Genomic DNA, 27,399 nt, shown 5'->3' with positions numbered 1-27,399 from the left:
AGATACAATACAACTTTACAACTTTTGAAAAAAGCTCACTTTTTACAAGCTGTTTAAAAAGTGACCCCCTTCCTTTAATATTATCTGTTTCCATTCTTCTTTTTCTTCAAAAGATATCCGAACGGCATGTTGCAAACCATTCGTGTAGTAGATTAAGCCGTGAAAGAGAGTTCCCAGTGGATCCCGAGATCACCCAGTGGATCTCTCTGTGTCCCGATTCGACCGGAACAAAAGTTACTCGCTACTAGTAACTACGACAAATCCCCGTTTCCTAATTTTTCACCCTGTCTCCGATTTTGTCCCCGTCGCTGATTCCTTTTGTATCCCATCTCACGTATAAGAGAGAAGGGCTACGGCGGAGCGACCTACCGCCGGCACGAAGCGCCAAGCGAGGGGGTGGGGTGGGGGCAGAGAAATCTTTGCAGTTTAAAGGAGAAGGGCGAGCGCTCTCTTCCCCCTTATGCAAACCATGCATTGTATTGTAAAAGCTTTGACCAGCCCTATTGGCAAGGATAAAAGGGGAGGGGGGAGTTCCTCAGACGTTCAAGCAGCGAGTTCTTTTCTTCTCCGGGCTCTATAAGGACCCCCTCTCGTCTCCCCTCCCTCCTTCTATCTCTCCGCTCCTGGGGTTTCTCAAAGCCGCCCGAAGACGCCTCGCCAACTTGCTCGCAAGCCAGCGGGGTGGCGGTCGTCGGCCCCGCCTCGTGCGCGCCCCCGCCAGCGTCCGCGCCGTGCGTGCTCGCCCCCGCGCTCTTTGCAGGGTTCTCCCCTCTGCCGCCCTCTTCCAGCGGGCTCTTTTCCTTCGCTCTCTCTCCCTCCCTCCCTCCCACGCCCTCCCTCCCCACTTGCCCGCCGCCTTGGAATGAAGATGGTGGCGAGCGTCCGAGTGCAGAAGCTGGTTCGCCGGTACAAGCTGGCGATCGCCACGGCGCTGGCCATTCTGCTCATCCAGGGCCTGGTGGTGTGGAGTTTCAGCAGCCTGGAGGAGGACGACCAGGGAGAGGTAAGGCAAAAGGGGGAAATCTGCAAAAGGATCGCATTGCATCGCGCGGGAGAGCTGCTATCCCCGACGGAGGACGGGGGAGAGTGGGGGTGGGGGAGAGAGGAAGAGACTGACGCCCCCCCCCCGGGAAAGTGGGGACGCTGGAGGGGTCGTGGCGGGATCGGTGCCAAGAGCAGCCGGGTGGACTTTCCAGTCTCTGGGGCTGGGAAAGTGGCGGTGCCTCGGGTCAGCCAGCCTTGCATGTGTGGGGTAATGGTGCTCTCCGGAATGGAAAGGCGTCCGTCCGCTCTTGGAGGCGTGCGGGTTTGGATGCCTTCGGGTCAAGCGTCGCTAGTGCGTGAAGAACTGAACGGTCTAGAGGTGATGGACGGGAGCGGAGTACTTTGGCCCTTGGGGAAATTGGGAGAGTGACCGAAAAGCAAGGGACCGCTTAGACGATCGAGTTATGGTTAAAAGCAGGGCTGAATCTTGGAATTGACCTTTGGGGAGAAGGGAAAAAAAGATGAAGGATCGTCTATAGCGAACTGTCGCTGTTTCTCTGAAGGCGGACCGGGAGCCGCTTCCCAAAAACCTCCGAGTCTTGTTGTGAAGTTCACTGCAATTGGAGCCTTGGAATTGAACACAACGGAGACGTTGCCTTGGTCTTGCGGATGGGGAAGACCGCGCTTCTTTTGTGCTCCCTCCGAGAAAACTTGGTGTGGCGATCTAGATTCTAGACTAAGAGGCACGTAATGCCGAGCGGATGGCAGATTTCTCCAGGCATCCTTCGGCCATTAGGAACGTGGGATTTTGAAGCCCGGCTTCCCTTTAGTAAGAGTGGCCGTATAGGAAGCTCCCGGGTTTGTTTTGGAACTAGAGCGCTGAAGAGAGGTCCTTGTGTTTGCTGAAGGAAAGGTCGAATGTGAGACGGTGTTGCATCAGGAGGGAATAAAAGGGATGCTAAGTGGTGTTAAATGAGCATTAAATACAATAAGGGGGGGGAGGAACATCTGGAAAATTGACATCCTCCTCTAATTTCAAGACTGGGTTGCATTTCAAAATTGCTCTTGTGTTGCTCTGTGAGGCTACTATAGTGTGAGCTATGTCTGTATGTGGACTTTATTTTTGTCACCCTGTAGGATACAAAGAACCTCTTTTGGCTTGGTTATTTCCACTGGGCATGGCAAAAATAAACTCACCCCAGGAGGTGAGCTGCTGCTAGATCTCTAGACAGTAATCAAGCTACTGAGAGAGAGCAGGGCCTGCGTGTGGGAGGAGGGGGGAGTATCCAGAGCTTCAGGACACACACTAACAACTTAGCCATATTCACCATATAGAAATATAGGTGCTGCAGGGAAATATCTCAAGCCAGGAGGAAAATGAAACGGATGTAAATTCCTGATAGGCCCTGGATAAAAGATTGTGCCTTGTTCTATCCACATTACCATGTTTATTGTTCTTCATCAAGTTTTAAGACTAAAAAGTTGGTTTGGCATTTTTCTTTCAGCTTCAGTCAGGATATATGTACTCATGTTCAGAGTCCTGAACGTACATTGAAAAATTCAAAGCAAAGGTCAACATAGCCACCTCAAGTTTACAGAGAAAGTAAAACAAAAATAGTAATAATGTATGCCATTTTGGAGTTTGTTTCATTGATTTAATAAATGTTTATGGGGAAACAAAAATATCCTTGGACATGAATTGAGAAGCATAAACATGGAATAACATAGAAACATGGGAGAATTTGGAAATTTGGCCACGCTAATCATTCCACAATTTTCAACATGCCTTAATCTGAACAGTTGTGTTTCTGTATGTGTGGGCATATGGGTGCCTGTATAATTAAAATAGTTATGATTGGAGTTTAATCCTAGTAAAGACATTCGAGCACCTGAAGAATTTGAATTATTTGGTGCTGTGAAGTTCTCCATTATTCGTTCCTAATTTGTGTTCTTTGGTATTCGCCCTTTTCCCCTGATTTTCTTAATTTAGTTGGGCTTAACATAGTATAGCTTTTTCAAAACCGTATTGGTTATGGAATATCCAAGTTATATTTTGAGATACCTGTACTGGTTATTTTGCAGGCATATAAAATAGCCTGGTTGTTTGAGATGGACTTGATCCTTCTTATGCCTACCACAAAAATTGTTAACATGCCTCTGACATAACATGTAGCACACTAATTACAAAGAGATTCATGTTTTGCTTTTCTGTTTGGAAAGTCAGAGGTTATGGGTATCTTAAGAATGCTTCCTCTAAAAGCCAAGGGAAAAGTTTCCAAACCTTCTTATCAGAGTTGAGTGCTTTCCTGCTGGAGGTAGTCCTTGACTTAAGACCATAACTGAAACTAGAGTTTCTGTTGATAAGCAAGTCACACTTGATTTTATTACTTTTTCACCCATTGACTTTGCTTGTTGAGAAGGTTGCAAATTGTGACCCCCGGGATGCTGCAACAGTTTTAAATACATACCAGTTGACAAGCTCCCAAATTTTGTCCACATAGCAGTGGGGATGCTGCAATGGTTATAAGTGTGAAGACCAGTTGTAAGTAACTTTCCACTGCCTTTGTAACTTGGAACAGTTGCTAAAGGAATGGTTGTAGGTTGAGGACTACCTATACTTGTCTTCAGCTTCTGTGACCTTCAGAAGCACAATGTTTACCCAAAGTATCACTTGGTAGTTAAATTATAACTATAAGAAGAAGGAACAAGTATTGTTTCTTAATTAAATACAACCGGAGAAGGCATAGAAAATCAAACTTCTTGACATTAATTTCTGCCATTGTGACAGCCACCAGGTCTATGGAGGCAGTCAGGTAGCAACCAACAAAACTCTTGCCCTTTGCTGCATTGGCAGCTTTGCTCTCCCTAGCACTCTCCATGTGGTTTTACTACAAATTGCATGTCAACAGGGCAATCGCTGGGGATTATGGGAGTTGAAATCTAGCATATCTGGAGAGCAAAAGCTGGACAAGGATCTTCCAATTAGAGAACAGGATTAAGTAGATTTTGGAAAAGGTAAATCAGTCATATTGGTCGGGGCCTAAAAAGGCAGTCTTGGGGAATATATGCTTTACCCTCTGGGTTTAATAAATTTACTTCGGACTAAATAATCATACGGTAAAGCTTCTCTAAGACTGTTATTGAAGAAGAACATGATAAAAAGTGGCATTTAACCTGGCAACCTTTGGGCTAAGGTGCCATCAAAGCCAGCAAGTGTGGGTAAGACTTATCGGTTCCACCACAAAACCGCGGTGGACTAAAGCGCGTGTGACTAAAGCGCGGTAACAAAACCGCACCGTCGAAACCGCGTGACAACAGCGCGCCTACAGAAGCGCGCTGTAACATAACCCTAAAAATAACCCTAAACCTAACGCTAAACCTACCCTAAACCTAACCCTAAACCTTACCTTAAGTTAAATTGCGCTTCTGTCGGTGCGCTGTTGTCAGCGCGCTGTTGTGGGCGGGCTTTTGACATCACGGTTTTAGCGCCGCGGTGTTGTTGGCGCGCTTTAATCTACCGCGGTTATGTCGTGCCACGAGACTTATCTCCGTAATATGCTAGCTTTCTCAATTCAATTCATCTAGTCTGCTTGTTATTTTAAAATCTTGACGCTGCCCAAATATTAGAGAGCTTTTTTAGAAGTCCAAATTGATGTCTTGCCATCTGCTGTGCTAGAGGGCACTTTCAGCGTTCTACCAAATAAGGAACACCTTTGCCCTATGGAACTGTTAAAATGTTTGAACAAATCCCTCTGTGGGAATCTTTTTATGGAACCTCTTTCACGTCTGCTACCTCTCCTTCTTAGATGCTCAGGAGCTTCCTGGGGTTTGGGGGTTTTGTTTTCCTTTCTGTGGACCTAATATGAACAACAAAATTACTTACTGTTGTGATTCATCTTGTAGAGCACTTCAGATTATTCTAAACCAGCGTTTCTCAAACTTGATAACTAAAAGTTGTATGGACTTAAAGTGCTGGCCTAGATATCTGGAGACTGTGAGTTCCAGTTCCACCTTAGATCTGAAAGCTCCCTGGGTGACTTTAGGCCTACCTACCTACCTCACAGGGTTGTTGTGGGAAAATAAGAGAAGGAGGAAGTGTTGTGTGTGTATTCGCTGCCTTGAATTACTTATAAAGGAGAGAAACAAATAAATAAAAAGTAAATAAACATTTTAGATTGTGGAATAGTTTATTTCATACAAATGAGGACCCAGGTGGTTGGGAACAATATGCTGACTGGGTAAACTGCTTAGAGAGGGCTGTAAAGCTCTATGAAGCAGTATATAAGTCTAAGTGCTATTGCTATTTTTGTTATCTGAATGGGTGCCTTCTCATTCAAGTGAAGACATGGAAGCCATCCTTCCATTCTAAAATTTCCATTTAATCTCTGATCACTTCATTGACCAGCCCAGTCTTTCTTTTTAAAAAAAAATGCAGTAGCTACATTATCATGCAGATTAAAACAGGCTAAAAAAAGAGAAGTCAGTACAGATTTAATCAAGTCAATATAGAACTGTGATTCACAGTGCATATAAAATAATTTATGCAAAATAATTGTACGTTTCTTTGCAGTAGGAGAGGGGGGTTATGTGAATAAATTAGAGGCTTATCTTTTATTTGCTATGATTTTACCGAGTTTGGATTGGATGGTTCCTTAAGGGATGTCTGTCAAAAAATAAATTCCCAGCGTTGAGTTACTGCTTCTCTGAAAAATATCCATTAAGCCAATTACACCCTAAGATGTAATTTTAGTCCATTCCAAGCAAGGTAACCTATTGATTTGGGGGCTATTGGATAGTAGTTGGGGAACTGATACTACAGTCCTAAGTGCCTCTGCTCTTGAATTTAATGGAGTTTACTGTTTGACAGAAGAGCTCAGCTTGAATTAACAGTGAAGAATTCAAAGGCTCTGCTAGTCATGCTCCAAATGCCAGTTGCCAGTTGAAACTGAACTCCAATTCGTGCCTCCTTTATTTCAGGAGAAAACCCTCTGATTGTATGATGAAGATTCTGGAGCGGGTATCTTTGTGCATTTCGATAGTGAAATATAAAAAAAGAAACCAGCCTTTCCCAACACACCTTTTATCTCTTCATGATATAAGAAAGCACCAATGGTTGCCTGCAGCTCTTATGTGACTTCCTTAAAGAGGCAATTAGTTGCAAAGTGGGTTGTTTTAAACCACGCTTTTTAAAGCAACAGTTTGGGGTTTTCTGTTTTCTGAAAACTCTTATTGCTCTTCCCGATTTCTTCAAGTTCTGTTGGAAGACAAAGGCTTTCGCTAAGTATAGTGTTTGCATGACATACTTTAGGAGGTAAATTGTGGGCTGTGTTATTCAGGAACAGAAATGAGAGTTCTGGAAGAGAAAAACAAGAAGATGAACTTTTTAAAACAATCCTTTAAAATAGTGGAAGGCCCCAAGGCTATACCTTGGGTGGGACCTCAACAATATCATGGGTGGAACCAAGTTTTCAGAAGTTTTCTTTATTTCTATTTTAGAGCTCTTACGCTCCTGCTTTCATGTTTTCCCATTTCAATATACAGAAATTATATATACAGTATAATTTCTGTTGCTAAGCGAGATACTTGTCAAGTGAATTTTGCCCAGTGTTAGGACCTTTCATGCCATAGTTATTAAGTGAATCACTGCCGTTTTTAAATTAATGATAGGGTTGTTAGGTGAACCTGGCTTCCCCATTGACTTTGCTTATCAGAAGGGCGTAAAGGAGGATCGCATGACCCCAGGACACCATAACCGGCATAAATATGAGACAGTTGCCACGTGTTGATCATGTGACCATGGAGATGCTGCAGCGGTCCTGAGAGTGAAAAATAGTCATAAGTCACTTTTTTCAATGCCGTTGTAACTTTGCATTAAAGAAATTGTTGTAAGTTGAGGGCTTCCTGTAGGAGGAAAAGGGCGTTGGTACTTACCTGATACACCTCTTCTCATAGTGGGGTTCTTGGGGAAGCTGCAGCTCACTGCTTGACCCTGTGGGGAGCAGCAGAGCGCTCCGGTGCCGCTGGTGCCTTCGCGGCAGGGCTTGTGCCCTTTGTCTCCTGCTTGTCTGGCAGATTTCTTTTCTGAGTGGTGCTTGTCTCACTCAGAGGCCTGGGCAGCGTGCCACCTGGGGGGGGGGGGATTTTGGCAATCCTTTCGCAGCTCAGGGAGCTTCCAGCTCGCATGCGGCTCCTGCGGTGGGGAGACAAATGAATTTTTTCACTTTCTTTAAATCTCTTCAAATTTATCAGAGATCCAGGAGGGCAAACCATCCACTTGAGGGACTGAGTCGATAACTGAGCAGTGCCTGGTGGACCAGGGGCTTATCCCAAGAGCTTATTTGACTCAGTCCAATCAACAAGAGGATAAGGTCAACCCATCCTGGATACTCCTCCCCTCACTATGGAGAAGTATGGCCAGCATTCAACAAAGCAGCAGGGGTGGGTAGCAGTCGTGATGGAAGGAGGCACGGAGTTCAGGAGCCAGGGGAAGAGGCGCTCACCTTTCTCATCCCTGCTCCAGAATGTTGCATTTAACAAATATGTAAGAATCCAAATTTCATCATAGTGGGATGGGATGATAAGAAGTGTCTTTCTCCTAGATTAAAGCTGTCAAACTCACGGCGGATGCATAATGCTCTGGCCACGCCCAGTTTAATGAAGGGGGAGGAAGCTGCGATGCATCATGTGACGGCGCCATGATGCCATGAGTTTGACACCCCTGTCCTAGATTGTACAAGTTTGCAGCATTAAAAAAAAGACATTGTTCATATAAAGGAACTACTAGGAGGTGAATTATCTACAAAAAACATAACTTCTAAGTCACCAATACAGCATATCTGTGTATACATAGCGGATGTTCTTTTAAACAGCAAAATGAAATAGAAATGTAAACAGGCTTCATTCTAAAGCATATATCCAGGAAATAAAGCTCCTTTAAATTCACGTGGCACTTCAAAGTAAACATGGTTGCATTCCAGCTGTGGGGTCCTCAGATGCTTGAAGTATCTCTTGGTTGCACCATTTGTTTTATTTAAAACATCCACTGAGAATTCAAATCAGAGAGATAAGAAAGACCTCTATGAATACTTTATGCTAATTTTATTTATATATACACGAATGTCTCCTAAAAGAAAATTAGAAAATTGCATTGACTTTACAGCTTGAAATGTTGAACAGAGAGCATTCAAAACAGGAGTGGGGGGGGAGCAATCTTAACAAAATACCCCAACACCAATACATTGGTTGTATAAAAGCAATTGAATGCTATTACTGGTAATCCTTGATTTACAACAGTTCACTTAGCGACTGTTCAAAATTACAACGGCACTGAAAAAAAGACTGCTTTTCACACGAGTGTTGGGGCCTCCCCTTGGTCATGTGATCAAAAGTCAGATGCTTGGCAACTGACTCATATTTACGATGGTTGTAGTGTCTCAAGTTTATAGTGATCCCCTTTTGCAACCTTTTAGCAAGCAACTACTGTGGTTCTCTTTTAACTGTGGGAAGAAAGGTCGTAAAATGGAGCAAAACTCACTTAACAAATGTCTCACTTAGCAACAGAAATTTGGGTTCAACTGTGGCCGTAAGTCAAGGACTCTCTGTTAGTTACTTTGGTTTATATATTTGAGGCAGACCTGGAATATTTTAGCCCTGGTATTTATTTATTTAAAACTTTTATATGCCGCCCAATCCCAAAGGACTCCGGGCGGCTTACAAACAAAATATAAAAAACCCCAAAACAATACAATTTAAAAGAACAATCATCCATCAAATTCATTCTAGTCGGGCCCGGACCTCAATAGTGAGGTCAACAGCCCCAGGCCTGCCGGAACAGCCAAGTTTTTACAGCTTTCCTGAAGGCCATCAGAGTGGGTATGGTCCGGATTTCTGGGGGGAGCTGGTTCCAAAGAGTCGGAGCAGCCACCAAGAAGGCTCTCCTCTGTGGGCCCGCCAGCCAACATTGTATGGCCGACGACACCTGAAGGGGGCCCAATCTATGGGATCTTACTGGTCACTGGGAGGTATGCGTTAGCAGGTGGTCTCAAAGGTATCCTGACCCTAAACCATGTAAGGCTTTAAAGGTGATAACCAACACCTTGAATTGAGTCCGGAGACCAATAGGCAGCCAGTGCAGCTCACGGAGGATAGGTGTAACGTGGGTGTACCTCGGTGCACCCACTATCACCCGCGCGGCTGCATTCTGAACTAACTGCAGTCTCCGAATGCTTTTCAAGGGTAGCCCCATGTAGAGCGCGTTACAATAATCCAGCCTCGAGGTGACAAGGGCATGAGTGACTGTTAAAAGCGCATCCTGATCCAAATAGTGCAATTGGTGCACTAGGCGAACTTGGGCAAAAGCCTCCCTGGTCACAGCCGACAGATGATGTTCCAATTTCAGCTGCGAATCCAGGAGGACTCCCAAATTGCGAGCCCTCTCTGAGAGGCGTAAATTTTCTCCCCCCAGGGTTAAGGATGGACTGTCCAAACAGTCCTTCGGGGGCAACATCCAAAGCCACACAGTCTTATCGGGATTGAGCACAAGTTTGTTCGCCCCCATCCAGACCCTAACAGCCTCCAGACATCGGCATATCATGTCCACCGCTTCACTGAGCTAGCAAGGGGCAGAAAGATATAATTGAATATCATCAGCATACTGATGATACTTAACCCCGTGCTGTCGCATGATCTCACCCAGCGGCTTCATGTAGATGTTAAATAGGAGGGGGGACAGGACCGAACCCTGCAGCACACCACACTCGAGGGGCCTAGGGGTCGACCTCTGCCCCCCGACCAACACCGACTGCAACCTGTCAGAGAGGTAAGAGGAGAACCACCGTAATACGGTGCCTCTCACTCCCACCTCCCCCAGGCGTCGCAGAAGGATACCATGGTTGATGGTATCGAAAGCTGCTGAGAGGTCAAGAAGCACCAGGATAGAGGAATGTCCTCTATCCCTAGCCCACCAGAGATCATCGGTCAGGACGACCAAAGCAGTTTCCATGGTGTATCCGGGCCTAAAACCAGACTGACAGGAGTATCTTCAGACTAAAGCACAGAAGGCAGCAGGAAGGAACTTTCCAAAGTGCTAAATTTATTAAGCATCATTTTTTTTCTTAGATTTGTGAGTGCATGATATAATGTGCAGGGATAATCATGAAATGGTGAAGAGTGCTGCTCTTCGTTCTATACAATTGGAGTAAAAACTGTTTTCCCCCGGAAAAGGATTTTTTTTTAGACCCTTACATTTCGACTTAGAATTTGGATAACTTCTCATCCACTCCATAACTCAACAAAAGCAGCTTAAATGCTGTTTCAGAACATAATCTGTGACTCAGAGAAGTCCCTTTTCCCTTACAGCCTTTATGGCTGAGGATAATGTTTGCTAATGCTTCAGAAATCAAAAGCGAAGGATCTTTTAGGTTTTGGGGTAGCCAGAGTTTGGAACAGTCACAATTTGCACGCTTTATTTATTTTTCGCAGCATTTTGTATTTGGGGGAGGGGGGCGGAATTGAAGCTTCAGACAGGCATGTGATGGCTAGGGTGAGGATTGACTTACCGTATATACTCGAGTATAGGCCGACCCGAATATAAGCCGAGGCACCTAATTTTACCACAAAAAACTGGAAATGTTATTGACTCGAGTATAAGCCTAGGGTGGGAAATGCAGCAGCTACCGGTAAATTTCAAAAATAAAAATAGATACCAATAATGTTTTTGAATATTTATTTCAAAGAAAAACAGTAAACTAGCGGTGTATTCAATGAAATACTTCACTCACCTCATGATGCTGATGTCCCGCTGTGATGATGATGTCCTGTGCAGCCGCGGGAGCGATGTCCCGCCTCCTATGACACACGGCACAGTGATTCCTATCATTGGATCACTGTACCAGAGGAGGTGGGACATCGCTATGTGGCTGCTTGCCATAACAAGGAGGAGGTGGGACATCGTTGCAGAGCGGCAGGAGGGGGAGGAAGGGGAATCGTAAGACAGCCCTGCATTACATTAGAACGTGAGGAGGGGGGATGGTGCGGTGCGCGCTGCGCGGCAAACTGACACAGAGGGAGGGGAAACTCACAGGGGCACTGGGCCATTCACGAGTGTCACCCAGCGGCATGGCCCCGCCCCTTTTTCTCCTCCATTTCGGGCAAATTTTTCACTGACTCGAGTATAAGCCGAGGCGGCTTTTTTCAGCCCAAAAAAGTGGGCTGAAAAACTAGGCTTATACTCGAGTATATACAGTAGTTGAAACTTCGTTTCAGGCACAGAAAGGAATAACCAGAGAAGGGATTAACAGTCCTTTGATTGTTAGGTAGTGTGACATCTCTGTGGAAAGAAATACAAATTCTAGAAGCCAGACTTCCTGCATTTTTTTTTTGAAACTTTAGGTTCCAGTTGATATATGAATGTAGCTGATCTCGGGATCCCTGCTTCAGGACTGGATTGACCTGTGCTTCTTTTGTGCACAAAACCTTCTTTTGTACGTGCTTCAGTTTCTCTTCTAGCAAACTCAAGTACATTTTATGTAGAACCTAGAAAGAAAACCTAAAATAATATCTGAATGAATCTGTTGGTGCTGGAATTGGTTTTTCAAAGTATTCTTAAAGCCCAATCTCCTAAAAATTGTGAATACAAGAGAAGAAATCATTTTATACCCTTATTCGATGATGTTTGACTGTTCTTAGATCCCAGTTAAGAGTTCATTGAAAATAAAATGTGACATGGGTCAAAAGGCCATGGAATATATCCTCCCAATGTTGGCTACTGCGTGATAGAACTTAATTTTCAGCTTCTTCTGTATGTATGCAAATAGGTCAACATGAGACTAGGGACATAGGCAGGAGTATGAAAAGGCATGTTTGCAGCAAGGGGATTGGGACAATGAATGAGCTGGGTAGAACATAACAGAGCAAAAGTAATTGCTACAAAAATTATTGCTTACTGGGTCAGTCTGTAATGCTTATGATGTGGAGTTTAAAGCCTCAGACACTATACATTGCATCCCTCAAGTGCCTAGTTGTGCAAACAAGAGATAAAAGGAGGAGGGGTGCCTTTTTGATCATGAGGAAAAGAATGAAATAATAAAACATTGATTTTCTTAGGAATAAGGTATAAGCTATATTTTCTTGGTTATATTTTAAATTCCATCATTCTCGTCTCAGATGCTAAACCCTCTTAGTCCCATCCCCCACCCAAAGTCAAGTCAGTTCTGTATTTTAAAAAGTATTGCCTTGGGTTATTGTATGCTAAGAGCTGGAAAAGCAATGAAGTACAGGACATTCAGTCTGCCTACAGTGGCAGACTAGATTATAAACTTACCAGAACGAAGAAGTAGTGACGCTGACCAGTTTGGCTTTTGGAAACACCTAGAAACCTTATGTGGACTTTTGGTTGAAAGAAGGAAAATCGAATTAATGATTTGGAGATTTAAAAGGACAAAGAGATTGCGGAAAAGTTTAACATAACATTTGCTTGATAGACATGAGGGCAAAAAGCATAATTGCATGTTTTTTTTTCCTTATTTCTCTATTTCTTATGTTCTTTGTTTTAATTGTTCTATGTTTATTTTACTGTGTTGAAAATTTCTAAATTAATTTAAACAATCTCTTTTGACCCCTTTGGATGATAGGCATCTTCCTCAATCTCAGTTCCTCTACCAGAGGCCTAAGAGTTTGAGGGTTGTGCACATTACCTTAGCTGTTCCTAGTACTCTTCTGAATAGATAACGACAACAACATTATTCCTGGAATCTGTTGGAGCTAGTCCCCCAGTTTAGGAGTCACAGCCTCTACTACTCCTACCATCACTGGGTCACTTTGAGATGCTGGTACTTCTCTAATTTCTCATACTCCTTCCTGATGTAGTAGTCACTTGGAACTGCTACCTCTATCACCATCACTGTTTCCGGCACTTGACTACAATTGTAATGTCTGGTTAATGGTCAGGATCTTAGTTCTGTTATTCTCCATGACCTTCTGTGACATCTTCCCTCTAAACATGCCCATATATTGTTCATATGTGCCTGTATGTAATTCCAGATCAGTTGGATTGTACCGCTCAGCATATGCTGTTTCTGCCTGAAACTTTCACCCCGCCACTATGTGTTGGATGGTCTCAGGGGCCTCACTACACAATCTGCACCTCAGGTCCTATCTGATGTAGTAGATCTGACCCTTAGTGCCTTTTCTTGTGCTGCTATGATCAATGCCTCAGTGCTGTCTTTTAGTCTGGCGCTTTCCAGCCACTGGTAGAATTTCCCAATGTCTGCCACTGTAGCTACCTGTCAATGGCACCTCCCATGCAGTGTTTTGCTTTGCCATGGCACTTCCTCTGCCTCTGCTTGATCTTCTGCTTGATCTTCTTCCCATGTCTGCTGCAGCTGCCTCAGGCATTCTCTTGGCAACTCATCTTTTGGTGCCATTTTACTGATCTGCACCTGGATGCTCTGGATTTCATTCAGGACAATGGCTTTGATACTTACTAGACCCCCACTTGCTCTTTTCCCTGCTGGTGTATAGTCTCTGGGCGTTGGACTTGGGATGAAAACCTCTGTACATTGTGAGGAGCTCCCAGATCTTCACATCAGCAGGCCCCCTTTGGCCAGCTCACTATACAGGTAGTCTGTCTGATGATCGACAGGGCATATGTGTTCACGGCATGGATCTTCTTCCCACTGAGATGGCTCTCCAGGGCCTGTAATATTTTGGATGTTGTTATCTTCCTTGCTGCCTCCTCATGGTTTCCATGTCTGCTATGTAGCCTGCTGGTAGTTCCACTTTATTATCTAGCTACTAACTTCTTTATTATCATCCAATCACATCTGTAGTCTGAATAGTGGTGATTGTAATAATGTAGTGGTTCTACTCTTGAACTTGTATTCTTGTGTTCTTTTTATGTGAGTGAGGGGGCCCTATGCAGAACAGCAGCGGGAACAGTGCATTGCCTTGGTATATGCTGCATTTGATGGCTATTTATGCAAGCTGTTTGGAGTTGACATCTGGTGTTGTTTTCCACAGTCCCATTGAGTTATTGAGGAAGGTCCTTAGTGCCCTGCTCACTTTGTATGGTGCCAGGTATTCACAGATCCACGTTTATGGCATTGAGCCATAGGCTTTCCTTTAGTCTATCCATGTTTTGCTCAGATTGATCTGACTGGACCTTGAATCTTGGGCAACTGCTGTATCTGTGAGCAACTGATGTTTTGAACCTCTGGTGTTTCCCCAATGTCCTTCTGAGCTCATACGGCAGCTATGATGCCCAAGCAGGATTTTCCATGTTGTGGGGAAACAGGTTATTGGCTGGTAGTTAGAAGGTGATGTTCCCTTGTGGGCGTCTTTCATGAGCAGCACTGTCCTTGCTTCTTTTAGTCTGGTCGAAGCCTGCTGCATGCAACTGGTTTGTCTGGGCTGCTAAGTATTCATGACTGCTGCTAGTTTCTTTAGCCCACGGGTGTCAAACTCGAAGTGTCATGTTGCCATCATGTGATGTTTCACGACGTTTTTCCCCATTTGCAGAGCTGGGGTGGGTGTGGCCTGCATGTGACGCATCTGGCCTGTGGGCTGCCAGTTTGATACCCCAGCTTTAGCTAGTCGGTGTGGATGATGTCCAGGCCAGGTGCTGCCCATCTCTTAATTTTCCTGACTCATGTTAGATGTCTACTAATGTGATGGTGACTAGTTCCTATTCTGGAGGATATGTATATAAGCATGTAAGTACCACCTTATGTTTTACCAAGAAATCTGTCTTTTAACAAATGGCCAAGTAAATCCACAGTCCACCTGTTCTTCAGGTATAGGAATTTGAGCTGTGACAGATGGTAAGGCAGAACCATGAGAACCACCTGGGTAGAGGTAATAGCATTTTTCTCGCTGCCTGCCAAGATTGGAGGCTCTTGGATGCCTTGAGGTTGTGTGAGATGCTCTGTTCCTTTAGCTTTTAAAGAATGTGTGGCTGCCCCTTTGGTGTAGTGGGTGGAGAAGAAGCAAAAAAAGCAAGGAGGAAGTTTAGGTGGGGGGTGGGCATTTAATCTGGATTCTGGACCCAGGCAGCGTCAGCCTCGAAGTCTGCAACACTGTATTTCCTTTCCTTTATGATTCAAGCAGAAGAGATAGAAGAGATTGCTTTGGCATTACTCTGTGTAGCAATTAGAAGCCGCAGAATTCCTTAACTGGCAGCCGGTAGCAGGTGTAAAACCTGGACAGATGTGCTTTTGCCAGTCATGGTTCAAACGAAGAGCTTCTTGGGAAAACGATCCACATACAGCTGTATTTGAAGGCACTATTTAGAAGGGCCAGCTTTAATGCTTAGCAGGGCACATGTGCAAGAGGAACAAGGAAGCACAGGAAACAGGTGTCTTTACAACTGGCCTTTCCTTGTTTTGCCTGTTGTTGCCTTGCATTGAAGGCTGTTGTTGGAGAGCCCTTTTCTTTGAAAAGAAGATGCCATCAATGGGCTTTAATCACAAGAAGGCAGAAAAAGCTTTTAGCACAGATCCTAACCAAGAATTCAAACATTTCAATAAAACAGCAGAAAGAAACAAAGGTGAATTCATTCTGTGGTATAGGGTCCTTGCTTGCCCCATGTTGAAAGGGAAGCTGTGTTCCTTACTTTCCAAAAGGATGGAAGAGTCTCTTTCCTAGCCAGGATGCCTGTCAGGATGTGTGGATTTGAAAGGGGAGCAAGACTTCCGTTGTTTGCCTGTCTCCTTCTTTGGCTTTCACCTCCCGAGTGGAGAAAACAGGCTTGCAAATCCCTGAACAGATGGCTCCGGCTGGTGACTAATGAACTGTTATCTCTGCCTGTTCTAGCATCTCTCTGGGACGCACGTTTGAAGTAGAAACCTGAGGAAGTTTTTGATCTTTGTTTGTGTTAAGCTTGTTTGGGAAACAGAACTGCTGGTTTATTTTTTTTTAAATCCTCTGTAGGACAAGGGTGATTGGTTTGATCACTGAGATGTTAAAAATATGGCAGGTGTGAAAATCAGAAAGGTGCAAACACTACGGGCTAGTTTGGCTTTGAGTGCAATGTTTTCCATAGATCAGAAGTGCCACTTTGCAGCATGTGTGTCTCATTCATTTGGCATTTATTTTCATCCTTCCACACTTTATCTTGGTTAGGATATTCTTTTCTGGAATCCATTTGTTCAACAGTTGTAGAAATCAACCCATGAGCAACTGAGCATCCATCCATCCATCCATCCATCCATCCATCCATCCATCCATCCATCCATCTATCTATCTATCTATCTATCTATCTATCTATCATCTATCTACCCATGTTTCCCCGAAAATAAGACTGAGTTTTATTTCCTTTTGGGCCCCAAACTAAACACTAGGGCTTATTTTCAGGGACTACCTTATTTCCCCCCCCCCCCCCATGTATGGGAGGTCCACTTCTTCTTGCTCTCCACAGGGCAGGAGGCTGTGCGGTGTGAGGAAAGAGGGTGGAGCTTCCCCTCCCCCGTGACTTACCTCAGGCCCCCGCAGCCAGGCCATCCATGTCCCCACACCTGCCTTGCAGCAAGCAGAAGAAATGGACTGGTGGCCATGTGGACTCCTGCTGCACATGGTTGCTGGTGCTTCCACCTTGAGGTAGGTGTCGGCGCATGGGTGGCCTAGCTACAGGGGCCCTGGGGTAAGCCATTGTAGGGCGCATGCAGCAGATCCACCACCCTTCACCTTGTGACCACAGCACAGCAAGCAACCAGACAGAATGGGAGGGCAGCTGACCAGGCTCTTAAGTAGAGCTTATTTGGGGGGGGGGGGTAGAGCTTATATTTGGCACACATGTAAAACATGCTAGGTCTTATTTTTAGAATAGGTCTTATTTTGGGGAAAACAAGGTATCCTCTACCTATCTACAATTTAATTTAATTAATTGTATTTAATCTGCCACTCATCTCAACCACAAGGTGACTCTGGGCAGTTTACAATATTAAAAAATAAAACAATACAACAATATGAATAGAATAAAAATAAAATATTATAAAATGCAAATTATCAGCTATAATTTAAGCTAAAAGACGGGAGGGAGGGAATAGGCTGAGCATGGGAGTGGGGAGAGGGGATCTGTTATTAATCTATCAACCACTTCAAGTATGAGGCTCCCCCATTGGAGCCCCAGGCAGAGCCAGATCTTCAAGCTCCTGTGGAAGGTGGTCAGCAGGATCAAAGCTGACCTACCTCCTGGAGATAAGTTCCAAAGGACGGGAGCAATGGCAGAGAAGGCTCTTCTCTTGGACTCCATCAGCCAGAATTCCCTGGCTGACAGAGCCTGTAGCACGCCTTCTGTGACCGCCCGGGTGGGCCAATCTCAGTGGGATAAATTGGTTCCTCAAGTAACCTGAACCCAGGCCACAAAGGGCTTTAAAGGTAGTTTCCCACACTGTGGCAGTGTGCATCTATGAAGAGCAGCTGGCTGTCCATGAGTGCAGCAGGACTTCTGTAGTAGGGAAGATTTTACATACCCTGTTTCCCTGAAAATAAGACCTCCACAGATAATAAGCCTAATTGGACTTTTAAGTGCATGCGCTAAAATAATCCCTCCCCCCAAAATAGGCCCTCCCCGAAAATATTGCAACACAGCAGCAGCCATGAGGTGACCACGCTCGCCACCTCCTGCACCTTAAAAATAATAAGACCTCCCCGAAAATAAGGTCAAGCGCTTATTTCGGGGATCAAAAGAAAATAAGACCCTGTCTTATTTTTGGGAAAACATGGTATACCATTATATATGTGAAGATTTCAATGTAAGTCCAAATTAGCAGGATTCAAGTTATTGTGTGATTGTTTCCTTGCACTGTACAGATAATCCTCGACTTATATCAGTTCATTTAGTGGCCATTCAAATTTCCAACAGCACTGAATAAAGTGACAGGACCATTTTTCACAGTTATAACTATTGCAGCATCCCCATGGTCACATGATCAAAATTCAGACACGTGGCAACTAGTTCATGCTTATAACTATTGCTGTGTCCCAAGATCATGTGATTGCTTTTTGCGACTTTTTGACAAGTAAAGTCTGTGGGAAAGCCAGATTTGTTTAACAACAGTGCTACCAACTTATCAACTGCAGTGATTCACTTAACAACTGAGGCAAGAAAAATCGTAAAATGGGGCAAAACTCATTTAACAAATGTCTCACCTAACAGAAATTTTGGGTCAATTGTGGTTGTAAGTCAAGGACCACCTGTAATAGAAAAGATCACCTAAATATATACGCTTCTTTTACTATCACTTAGTAAGTAAGAATATCATCATTAGAGAACCTATTAAGCAAAATATGTAGATGATTGGCTTGAGTCAATGTCAGTGGGGGTAGTGAAGCCTTGGCCAATTTTCCAGATTAATAGACTTCAAATAAAGTCTTTCCTTGCTTTGTCTGAAGAACTCCACATTCAGAATTCCACATTCAAGTTGAGAAAAATTAGTTTTTCATGCTTAATGAGAAGATAATACTGATAAGTTATATCCCAGGAGGCGGAAGTATGCATAGAATGAGTTTGTCATATCAGTGATGTGTTCTGGGACAAGAGACAATAAAGCATTTTCTTGCAGATGGACAAGCATGTACTTAAAATGATATTTTACAAAACGATGACATTTTTTTCAAAATATGCATTCTCCTTTCAGCTGTCCACTTAGAAGGGGCAGCTTCAAAATTGTTTATATGTGAACTGGCCTACTTTTCCATTAGTTTGTGTATGGTGGTAGACCAGAAATAACAATAGCACTTAGACTTATATAACGCTTCATAGTGCTTTTACAGCCTTCTCTAAGCAGTTTACAGAGTCAGTATATTGTCCCCAACAATCTGGGTCTTCATTTTACCCACCTCGGAAGGATAGAGTCAACTTTGAACCGGTGGGACTTGAACTGCCAAACTGCTGACAATCAGCAGAGATAGCCTGCAGTACTGCACTCTAGCCACTGCACTACCACAGCTCTGGTCACTTCTGACTATTATATCAGGGTGAGTATATGGATGTTGATTTTTAAGTTTTTAATTTTAAATATTTAGAGCTAGCGTATATCCAACCATCTGTGGTGACTCAAAATAGAAAAAGTTAGCATGTGAATTCTCTTGACTTCTTGAGCAGTTGTATTTGTTTGGTAATGCCTTCTTCCTTAGTTTTTAATACTTACCTATACACTGAGTAATAACAAGCTCCAGCATAATTTTACAATGCCGGTATTTAAGTAATTGGCTCAAAAAAAAGCAGAGTGGGAGAGGTTAGAAGACCACAATAGTAGAGGGAGTAGATATACTTTCTTCAACAGTCTTTCTTAAGTAAAGCACTTTCCCTTGAGGGGACATCAGGCAAGATAATGATGACTTTTAATTATAAAGGTGTATAATAAAGGAGATTATTTTTCAAATCCTGTATAAGCGTGGGTGCCAATGTTTGTACAAGAATGTGGCAACTAAGCAGTTTTGTTTTGTTTTTTGACACATTCACTTTATATTGAATCTTATTCCAGGGTACTCTCATTTCTCAAAACTCTGTTTAAACCAGTTAGGTAACTTTGTCCCTTCATTACATTACAAGTCTGGTCTTGTGAATCAAACTGAGCAAAACCAGGGAAACGGTAGAGTAGCTTTCCTCCTCTCTGTGGTGTCTTCTATGCATGTTGAGATCAGGAGTCTCTTGGACATTAATAGTTGGGCCATTTTGGGAGGTGCCCCCATACTTTTCTAGAGAGACACTAAATTGAGGAAAGATGCAGAACTGCTTCTTAATGTCTGACTGAAACGGGAATAATGGTATTTGTTCAATCTGTTCAGATGATAGAAATCATTACTATCAAACAAAGAAAACTTGTTATCAAGGTTCCAGATAGCATCCTCAATCAAATAAGAGTCCGAGTCCAGAAGTTCCTCCAGGTTCGAATTTATTAGAGAAGCCATGCTGGCACATCTGGGAATACCCGAATCTGAAAGCTTCCAAGTTTTCCCCACCCAGTTGAAAGTCCAAGACCCTGCCCCAGCTCCCACATGTCCATCACATGGGCCAATCAATCACTGCCATGAAGGAAGATTCCTCCCGCCTAGGTGCAGGGACAAGATGACCTTGACTCTCTGAGAAAGAAGGTTATTTTGGCTACATATCTCCCATGCTCCATACAATCTCTCCGAATATACGGCAGACTTGAGGCCCAGTACAAAGATGGCTTCCAAGCCTGACATTTGTCTTATTCCCAGTCTTCCTCAATTCACCCTTTACACTATGGTAGCTTAGTGTACAAACACTAATTGCTTAGCATACTAAAATAGTGCAGAGAAGGTTGACATGGGGATTGGAAAGCCTCCCCCCCCCCCCAGTACAATTTCATAACTGCCTCTGTTTCCTTAATGGAGTAGTGCATTTGATTATAGATCAGCCTTCCAACTGCCTCAGATTCAGTCATTTTCAATGTTAGGCATGTACTCTTGTGGTTGAAGAATGTTCAGTGTGAACAGCCTGATCCTTCCCCCCCACCCCTCCTTCTTCCAATTGCTGCATAAGGAGAACTGCATGCAACCCAAATTAAAAACAAATAGTGAAAAATGGGAATAGAAATGGCGGAATGTTTATTTATTTGTTAAATTTCTAGGCCGCCCAATCCCGGAGGACTCCCGGAGGAATGTTGCTTTTGGGGAGCTAGCAGACTTCTTTTTTCCCTTTGTACAAGCTATCAGAGTTGTACGCCTTGTACGCCTAAATAACCATCTTCCCCACACTTAAAAAAAACACTGTGTGGGAGGGACTGTACGAAAAGCTTTGCAGTCAGTTGTTATTTGAAATGAATTCAAATCTAATCATCTTTCTTTCTAATAGCAAAGTCAGCTGATGAGCACCAACAAGATTGTAGCCAGAACGGGGCCACTGAGAAATAAGAGGAATATATCACCGTGCTCCAGGGAACCTTTGATGATTGCAAAAGTAGGGAAAAATATTGGCAGGATAGGAAAGGAGGGAAAATAAAGGTTTAAGGTTTAAGGTTTATTATATTATTTATAAACCCAACCATTCTAAGGATGGCTATGTAGCTGCAACAGGATGGGAATGAGAAGCAGAAAAGGGGAGAAGAGAAAATAGAAGACTTTGAATAGATTTGCTGGGTGTTTTTTTTTTTGGTTTTTTTTGTAGATTCCAATTTGTCAATTATCAATAAAGCCGACAGTAAAAACAATTTTCCAGAATGGGAGGAGGGAATGGTCACACGTGGGTTTTATCACAACCTGATTGGTCCAAGGCTGAGAGGAAATCTATAAATACCGGTGCCTGTCCATTGCTAGCCCAGATTCTCTCAGCCTGGTCCAAGCTGTAGAGTAGTTGGATAGGTTCTGTTTGTTTTCTCCTTTTGGGTGAGTTCTATTCAGTCTGATTCCTATTTGGCTAATTGGGCACTTTAAATTTAAATTCTAAATTGATCTGCTGCGGCCCCAAGGGACAGATCTCTGCCTCGGGCGGCTGGGGGAGGGCCCAGTGGGGCACTAGTCTCCCCCCCCGCAGGCCAGGAACCTTTGCCCGTCCCCGGGTGCGGGGGTGCGGTTCCATTCAAACTGCTTCGTTCAAACTACTTGAAGAGGCTGTGTTTTTGCAGCAGGAAAGTGAAAGAGAAACTTAAGCCTCGAGGCTCCAGCGAGCAGATCGCTCCGGAGGGGGCCCCTCGCTGCAGGCTTCCTTTGTTTGTGTTGCCGGGGAGACAGAGCAGGGGGGGAGAGCTGTTCTCCCTGCTCATTTTAAAGTGAAGCCGGCTAGAAAAGCCTGGCTGGGCTGCTGGTGATTATTTCCAGCCCTTTTCTCCCACGCACGGAGTTCCGGCGGCCATTTTGGAGGCTGCCACGTGCATGAGGCCTGGCCCTTATCGACGGGCCTAGTGCGGCCTAGTGAGAGGCCTTGAGCCTAGGTCTCCCCACAGGCTTCAGGCCCTGGTCTCAGGTGGGACTTTGGAGGCCGATTCCTGCTCCTTTCATCGGACACGTGAGTGGGGCATGGACGAGGGAGCGGAGATTCCCCAGGGACAAGGGGCAGGCCCTACTGGGAGTGAGGAGGCCCTGGATCAGGAGGTGGGGGGGAGGGCTCCCCCTCAGAGATCCCTTTCTTCAAGGCGCCCCTCCAGTTCTGTCTCTAGGGATGAGGCAGCTCGCCATAGGGCGCTGGAAAGGACCTTTGCCAGGGCAGAAAGGCAGGCCCAGTCCTCCAAGCCTTTATCTAGGGACAGATCCAGGTCCCCTGTTAGGCCCATTTCAGAAAGGTCTCTACTTAGAGGTTTTAGCCCGGCTTCTTCATGCAGCTCCCCTGGTAGGTCGCAGGCCTTCTCCAGGGGGGGCGTTCTCCATCCCCCATAGATGATCCTCTGGAGGGTACGTCCAGAGGCCCCTGTTCCCCCCAAAGGTTGGCTCCTCAGGGCCCTGCTTCTACTTATGGGGATGTGGAGGATCTGGATAATCTCCCTGAAGGGATTAAGAGGCTTATTTCGGCAGCCATCACTCAGGGCATTGCCCAGCGGGACAAAGGCTCCCTTTACTCTAGGCATGGGGGGCTGAACAGGGCTCAGTGTCGGGCTTCCTCCCCTTCCATGATCAGTGAGGCTTCCTTCCTGGGTGGGGGGGAGTTACCCCAGGAGATGGGATTCTCAGATGATGACAATACCACTGTTTCGGAGGAGCCTTCTTCCAAGGTCCTATTTATGCCCGCCTTGTTTAAAGTTCTCTTGGATAAGGCGAGACACACCACCAAGGTCGGAACTGGGGATCCCTCTGTGCCCCCCCCAAGGGATCCCGACATGGTCATGTTCTCTGCCACGGCCACCAACAAGGAAGAGATCCCTGCCCCTCCCTTGTTCCTAGAGGTTCTGACCGACCAGTGGGCTAAACCTTCTAATTTCTCTTCTCCAGGCAGTACCAACCGTCGGCATTATAACATGGAGCAAACCTTTGCTCAGGCCATTCAGCTCCCGACGGTTGACACCCCTGTGGCCGCATTGGTGTCCTCCTCCCCGGTGGTGTCGGGCGATGCGGCAGATAAGATGAAGCCGGAGGATAAGCGCGCAGAGCTTACTTTGCGGAAGAACTTCAACGCCACAGCGTGGGCCATTAAGGCGGCGGCCTCGGCTTCCTACTTTAATCGTGCCACGGTCATGTGGCTCAAGAAGCTGCAGGCACGCATTCCCATACAGGAGGACCGGATCCATCAGGATCTGGTCAAGATTCTGGCGGCGTGTCAGTTCTCAGCTGATGCAACCTTGGACACGGTCAAGTTTGCTTCTAGCGCCCTGGCCACCTCGGTCACCTCCCGTAGGCTCCTGTGGTTGCGCCATTGGCAAATGGACAACAAAGCCAAATGGGATTTGGCGGCTGCCCCCTTCAAGGGGCCCGATCCCTTCGGGGAGGCCCTTACTCGCATCCTCGTGGAGGATAAGGACAAGAAGAAGGTCCTACCCTCCACGGCTAAGAAGGCCGAGAACAAGTCACGTCCCTTCCGTAGGCAACGGTATAGGGCCCCTAACTTCGGCTATAACCAGCGCTTCTCTTCTTTCTCTTCTGACAGGCATTTCTTGGGGCAGCCCTTCCAGGACAGGAGCCGTTTCCAGGGCCAGGCTCGGCGGCCCTTTCGGGGGGGAGGCGGCCGTCCCTTCCGCAGGGGGAAGTGACTCGAACCCGAGTCATCCCATCGGCGGCCGCCTCGCTCTTTATGCGGACCGGTGGGACGACATCACGTCGGACGCCTGGGTTCGAGCCACGGTTCGTTACGGGCTCAGGTTAGAATTTCTCTCCACTCCTCCAAATCTCTTTCGGTCGTTCCCTCCATCCCGGAGTCGAGAGCGCCGCCGCCTGATGAGTCAGGCGATCGCCCACCTCCTCGAAATCCATGCGGTGGAGGCGGTTCCCGCAGGGGAACGGGGCCGGGGCCATTACTCAAATCTCTTCGTGGTCCCGAAGAGCACGGGGGGTTGGAGAGCAATTCTAGACCTCAAGCGCCTGAACAGGTTTCTGGTCTACAGGCGGTTCAAAATGTCATCGCTCAAGTCCATCCTTCAGGGCATCAGGAAAGGCGATTTCCTGGCCTCCGTGGATCTCACGGAGGCCTATCTTCATATCCCCATCCTGCCCGCTCATCGCCGGTTCTTGAGGTTCTCCCACGGGCCCCACCATTACCAGTACAGGGCTCTTCCCTTCGGCCTGGCCTCGGCCCCGAGGACCTTCACAAAGGTCCTGGCGGCTCTGGCGGCCCATCTGAGATCGGTCCCGGTCCGCCTCCAATGTTATTTAGACGATGTCTTGCTTCAGGCGGGCTCCCTGTCTCAGGCCGTTTCAGATCTTCAGATTACCATTCGAAGCCTCCAGGCCCTGGGGTTCTCGGTAAACTTCGAAAAGAGCCATCTCACTCCCTCCACTCGCATTCTGCATCTGGGGACAGTCATAGATTCCAAGTTGGGGGAGGTGCGTCTGTCTCAGGAGAGGCAGGTCAGCCTTCGTCGGCTGGCAGAGAGCGTTCGCACAAAGCGCTCCGTTTCCATCCTCTCTCTGTCGCAGTTATTGGGCAAGATGGTCTCTTGCATAGGGATTGTCCCGTGGGCCAGACTCCATCTTCGGCCCCTTCAATGGGAGCTTATCCCCTATCAGAGGGGACAAATGAGCAATTCCCTTCGGACTCTCCGCATCTCGACGGGGGTCCGTGCATCCCTGGTGTGGTGGCTCTCCCCGGCCATCCAGCGGGGGTGTCTGTTCTGGGAGCCGAACAGGGTGACCGTCACCACGGACGCGAGTCTGTTCGGGTGGGGGGCCCTGGTGGGCTCTCGGATGGCTCAGGGCAGATGGACGGCCTCGGACCTCCGTCACAACATCAATTGGCTGGAACTGAAGGCCGCGCGTCTGGCTCTGAGTCACTTTCGCTCCTCGGTGGAAGGGAGCCACGTTCTCCTCCTGACGGACAATGTGGCCACCAAGGCGCACGTCAATCGTCAGGGCGGGACCCACTCGAGAGCCCTTTGGCTGGAGGCTCTGCGATTGGGGTCGTGGGCGGAGAAACACTTACAGTCCCTGGTGGCGGAGCACGTCTCGGGACTCTCCAACGTCCAGGCGGACTGGCTCAGTCGAGCAACTCTGGACAACGGCGAGTGGCAACTCCACCCGTCGCTGTTCCGGGAGATCTGTCGTCGGTTCGGGTCCCCCCGGGTGGACCTGTTTGCGTCTCCCGAGAACACACAACTCCCGCGTTTCTTCACCCGTTTCCAATCCAGCTCGGCGGAGGGCACGGATGCCCTCAGGAGCCGGTGGCCCCCGGGCCTTCTCTATGCCTTTCCCCCCATTCCACTCATCCCGGGGACCGTCAGGAAGGTGGTAACGGAAAGGGCCCCGGTCATTCTGGTGGCCCCGTTTTGGCCCAGGAGACCCTGGTTTGCGGACCTGGTTCAGCTGTCGGTGACTTCCCCGTGGAGGATTCCGCAGGGGGAGGTGGTCTTACGGCAGGGGGCCCTGACTCACCCAGAGCCTCAGTGGCTTCAGCTGACCGTTTGGCTCTTGAACGGCAGCTTCTAAGGGGGGCTCATCTGTCTTCCGGGGTCATTCGCACCATCGAGGCGGCCCGTCGTCCTTCAACGACCCGCATTTATAACTCCACCTGGGCAGCGTTCGTCCGCTGGTGCTCCCCCAAGGGCATCTCTCCCGACAGAGCCACCATCCCCAATGTCTTGGATTTCCTTCAGAAGGGCCTGGAGGACGGGCTCTCGCAAAACACCTTGCGTCGCCAAGTGGCGGCTCTGTCCTCGGTCTTGGGGGGGGCGGGATCTTCTTCTCTTTCCCAGTCTCCTCTGGTCAAGCTGTTCCTCAAGGGGGCGGCAAATCTCAGGCCTCCCCCCGTTCATAGATTCCCCACGTGGGATCTTCCGCTTGTCCTCAAGGCCTTAACGGGAGCTCCGTTTGAACCTCTCCGCTCGGTGCACTTGCGCTTCTTATCACTGAAGGTGATCTTCCTGGTGGCCATCACTTCCGCCCGGCGTATATCCGAGCTGGGCGCCCTGTCTTGTAAGGACGACCTCTGTCATTTTCACCAGGACAGAGTGGTCCTTCGCCTTGACCCGGCATTCGTCCCCAAAGTAAATACCCCCTTTCACAGGGCTCAGGAGATCGTCCTGCCTGACTTCTGCCCGAGTCCGTCCACTGACAGGGAGCGTCTTTGGCATCGTCTGGATGTCCGCCGTGCCTTGCGGATCTACCTCCGGCGGACCAAGGATTTCCGCAAGTCGGAGGCCTTGTTCGTCTCCTTCCTACCTGGAGCTCTGGGTTCGAGGGTGTCCTCGGCTACCATCGGCCGTTGGCTGCGTCAGGCCATCTCGGAGGCCTACGTGGCCTCAGGGCGGCCGGTTCCATCAGGCGTCACGGCGCACTCTACAAGGAGCGCGGCAACCTCGGCAGCGTGGGCCACGAGGGCCCCGTTTGAAGACATCTGCCGGGCGGCTACCTGGGCCACTCCAACCTCGTTCATCCGGCATTATCGTCTAGATGCTTTCGCGTCGGCGGACGCATCTTTCGGTCGTAGGGTCCTACAGGGGGTGGCAGCTGAGGCTCCCCTTGGTTCCTAGAGTTCCTGTTCTCCCTCCCTGGGACTTTAGCTTGGGTATGTCCCACGTGTGACCATTCCCTCCTCCCATTCTGGAAAAAGGACGTTGGTCTTACCTGAACGTCTATTTTCTGATGGGAGGAGGGAATGGTCACAACCCGCCCTGAGTTCTGTCTGTTGGGGCCAAGGGGAGGGCCCGGGGGGTGTTTCCCGGGGTTTGTTGTGTTGTTTCTTGTTTTTCAGTTGTACCGTTCATGTTCGAGAATCTGGGCTAGCAATGGACAGGCACCGGTATTTATAGATTTCCTCTCAGCCTTGGACCAATCAGGTTGTGATAAAACCCACGTGTGACCATTCCCTCCTCCCATCAGAAAATAGACGTTCAGGTAAGACCAACGTCCTTTCTCCCAAACTGTTAGGAATAAGCGTAGTGATGGTAGGAGGATTTTTGAGATGGACATTATAGCAATAGCATTTGTGTGTGTGTGTGTGTGTGTGTGTGTGTGTGTGTGTGTATGCATGCATGTATGTGTATATACATATATATCACATCATAGTGTTTTACAGCACACTCTGGGTAGTTTACAATGTCAGCATATTGCCCCCTTCAATCCAGGCTCTCATTTTACCAACCTGAGAGGATGGATAGCTGAGTCAATCTCGAGTCCCCATCAGGATTGAACTCCAGGCTGTGGACAGAATTTGCCTGAAATTTTGCATTATAACTACTGCACCATCGGGACTCAGTATCCAATAATGGTATTAAATCTTGAGAGACCTATCTGTTTCAGAAGTACTGGTTAAGACTGTGAAAATTATTCAGAGGGTTGCACAGAAGACATTTGAGATAAGATTACAACTAAGGT

The 27,399-nt window shown here is 46.8% G+C and overlaps 1 protein-coding gene across 1 annotated transcript in view; it reads left to right on the top strand.

Moving 5' to 3' along the window:
- Positions 1 to 744: 744 nt before the first annotated feature.
- XYLT2 (xylosyltransferase 2) overlaps positions 745 to 27,399 on the top strand; it is a 62,976-nt gene continuing 36,321 nt past the window's right edge. Inside the window, exon 1 of the mRNA XM_032211232.1 lies at positions 745 to 1,003. Within this exon, the coding sequence (XP_032067123.1) occupies positions 863 to 1,003 (141 nt within the window). The 5' untranslated portion in view covers positions 745 to 862. The remainder of the gene's footprint in view (positions 1,004 to 27,399) is intronic.

Source organism: Thamnophis elegans, chromosome 2 (assembly GCF_009769535.1).
Source record: "Thamnophis elegans isolate rThaEle1 chromosome 2, rThaEle1.pri, whole genome shotgun sequence".
Taxonomy (NCBI): Eukaryota; Metazoa; Chordata; class Lepidosauria; order Squamata; family Colubridae; genus Thamnophis; species Thamnophis elegans.
Note: the sequence above shows the minus strand (reverse complement) of the source record. Positions and strands in the feature narration are given on the sequence as shown.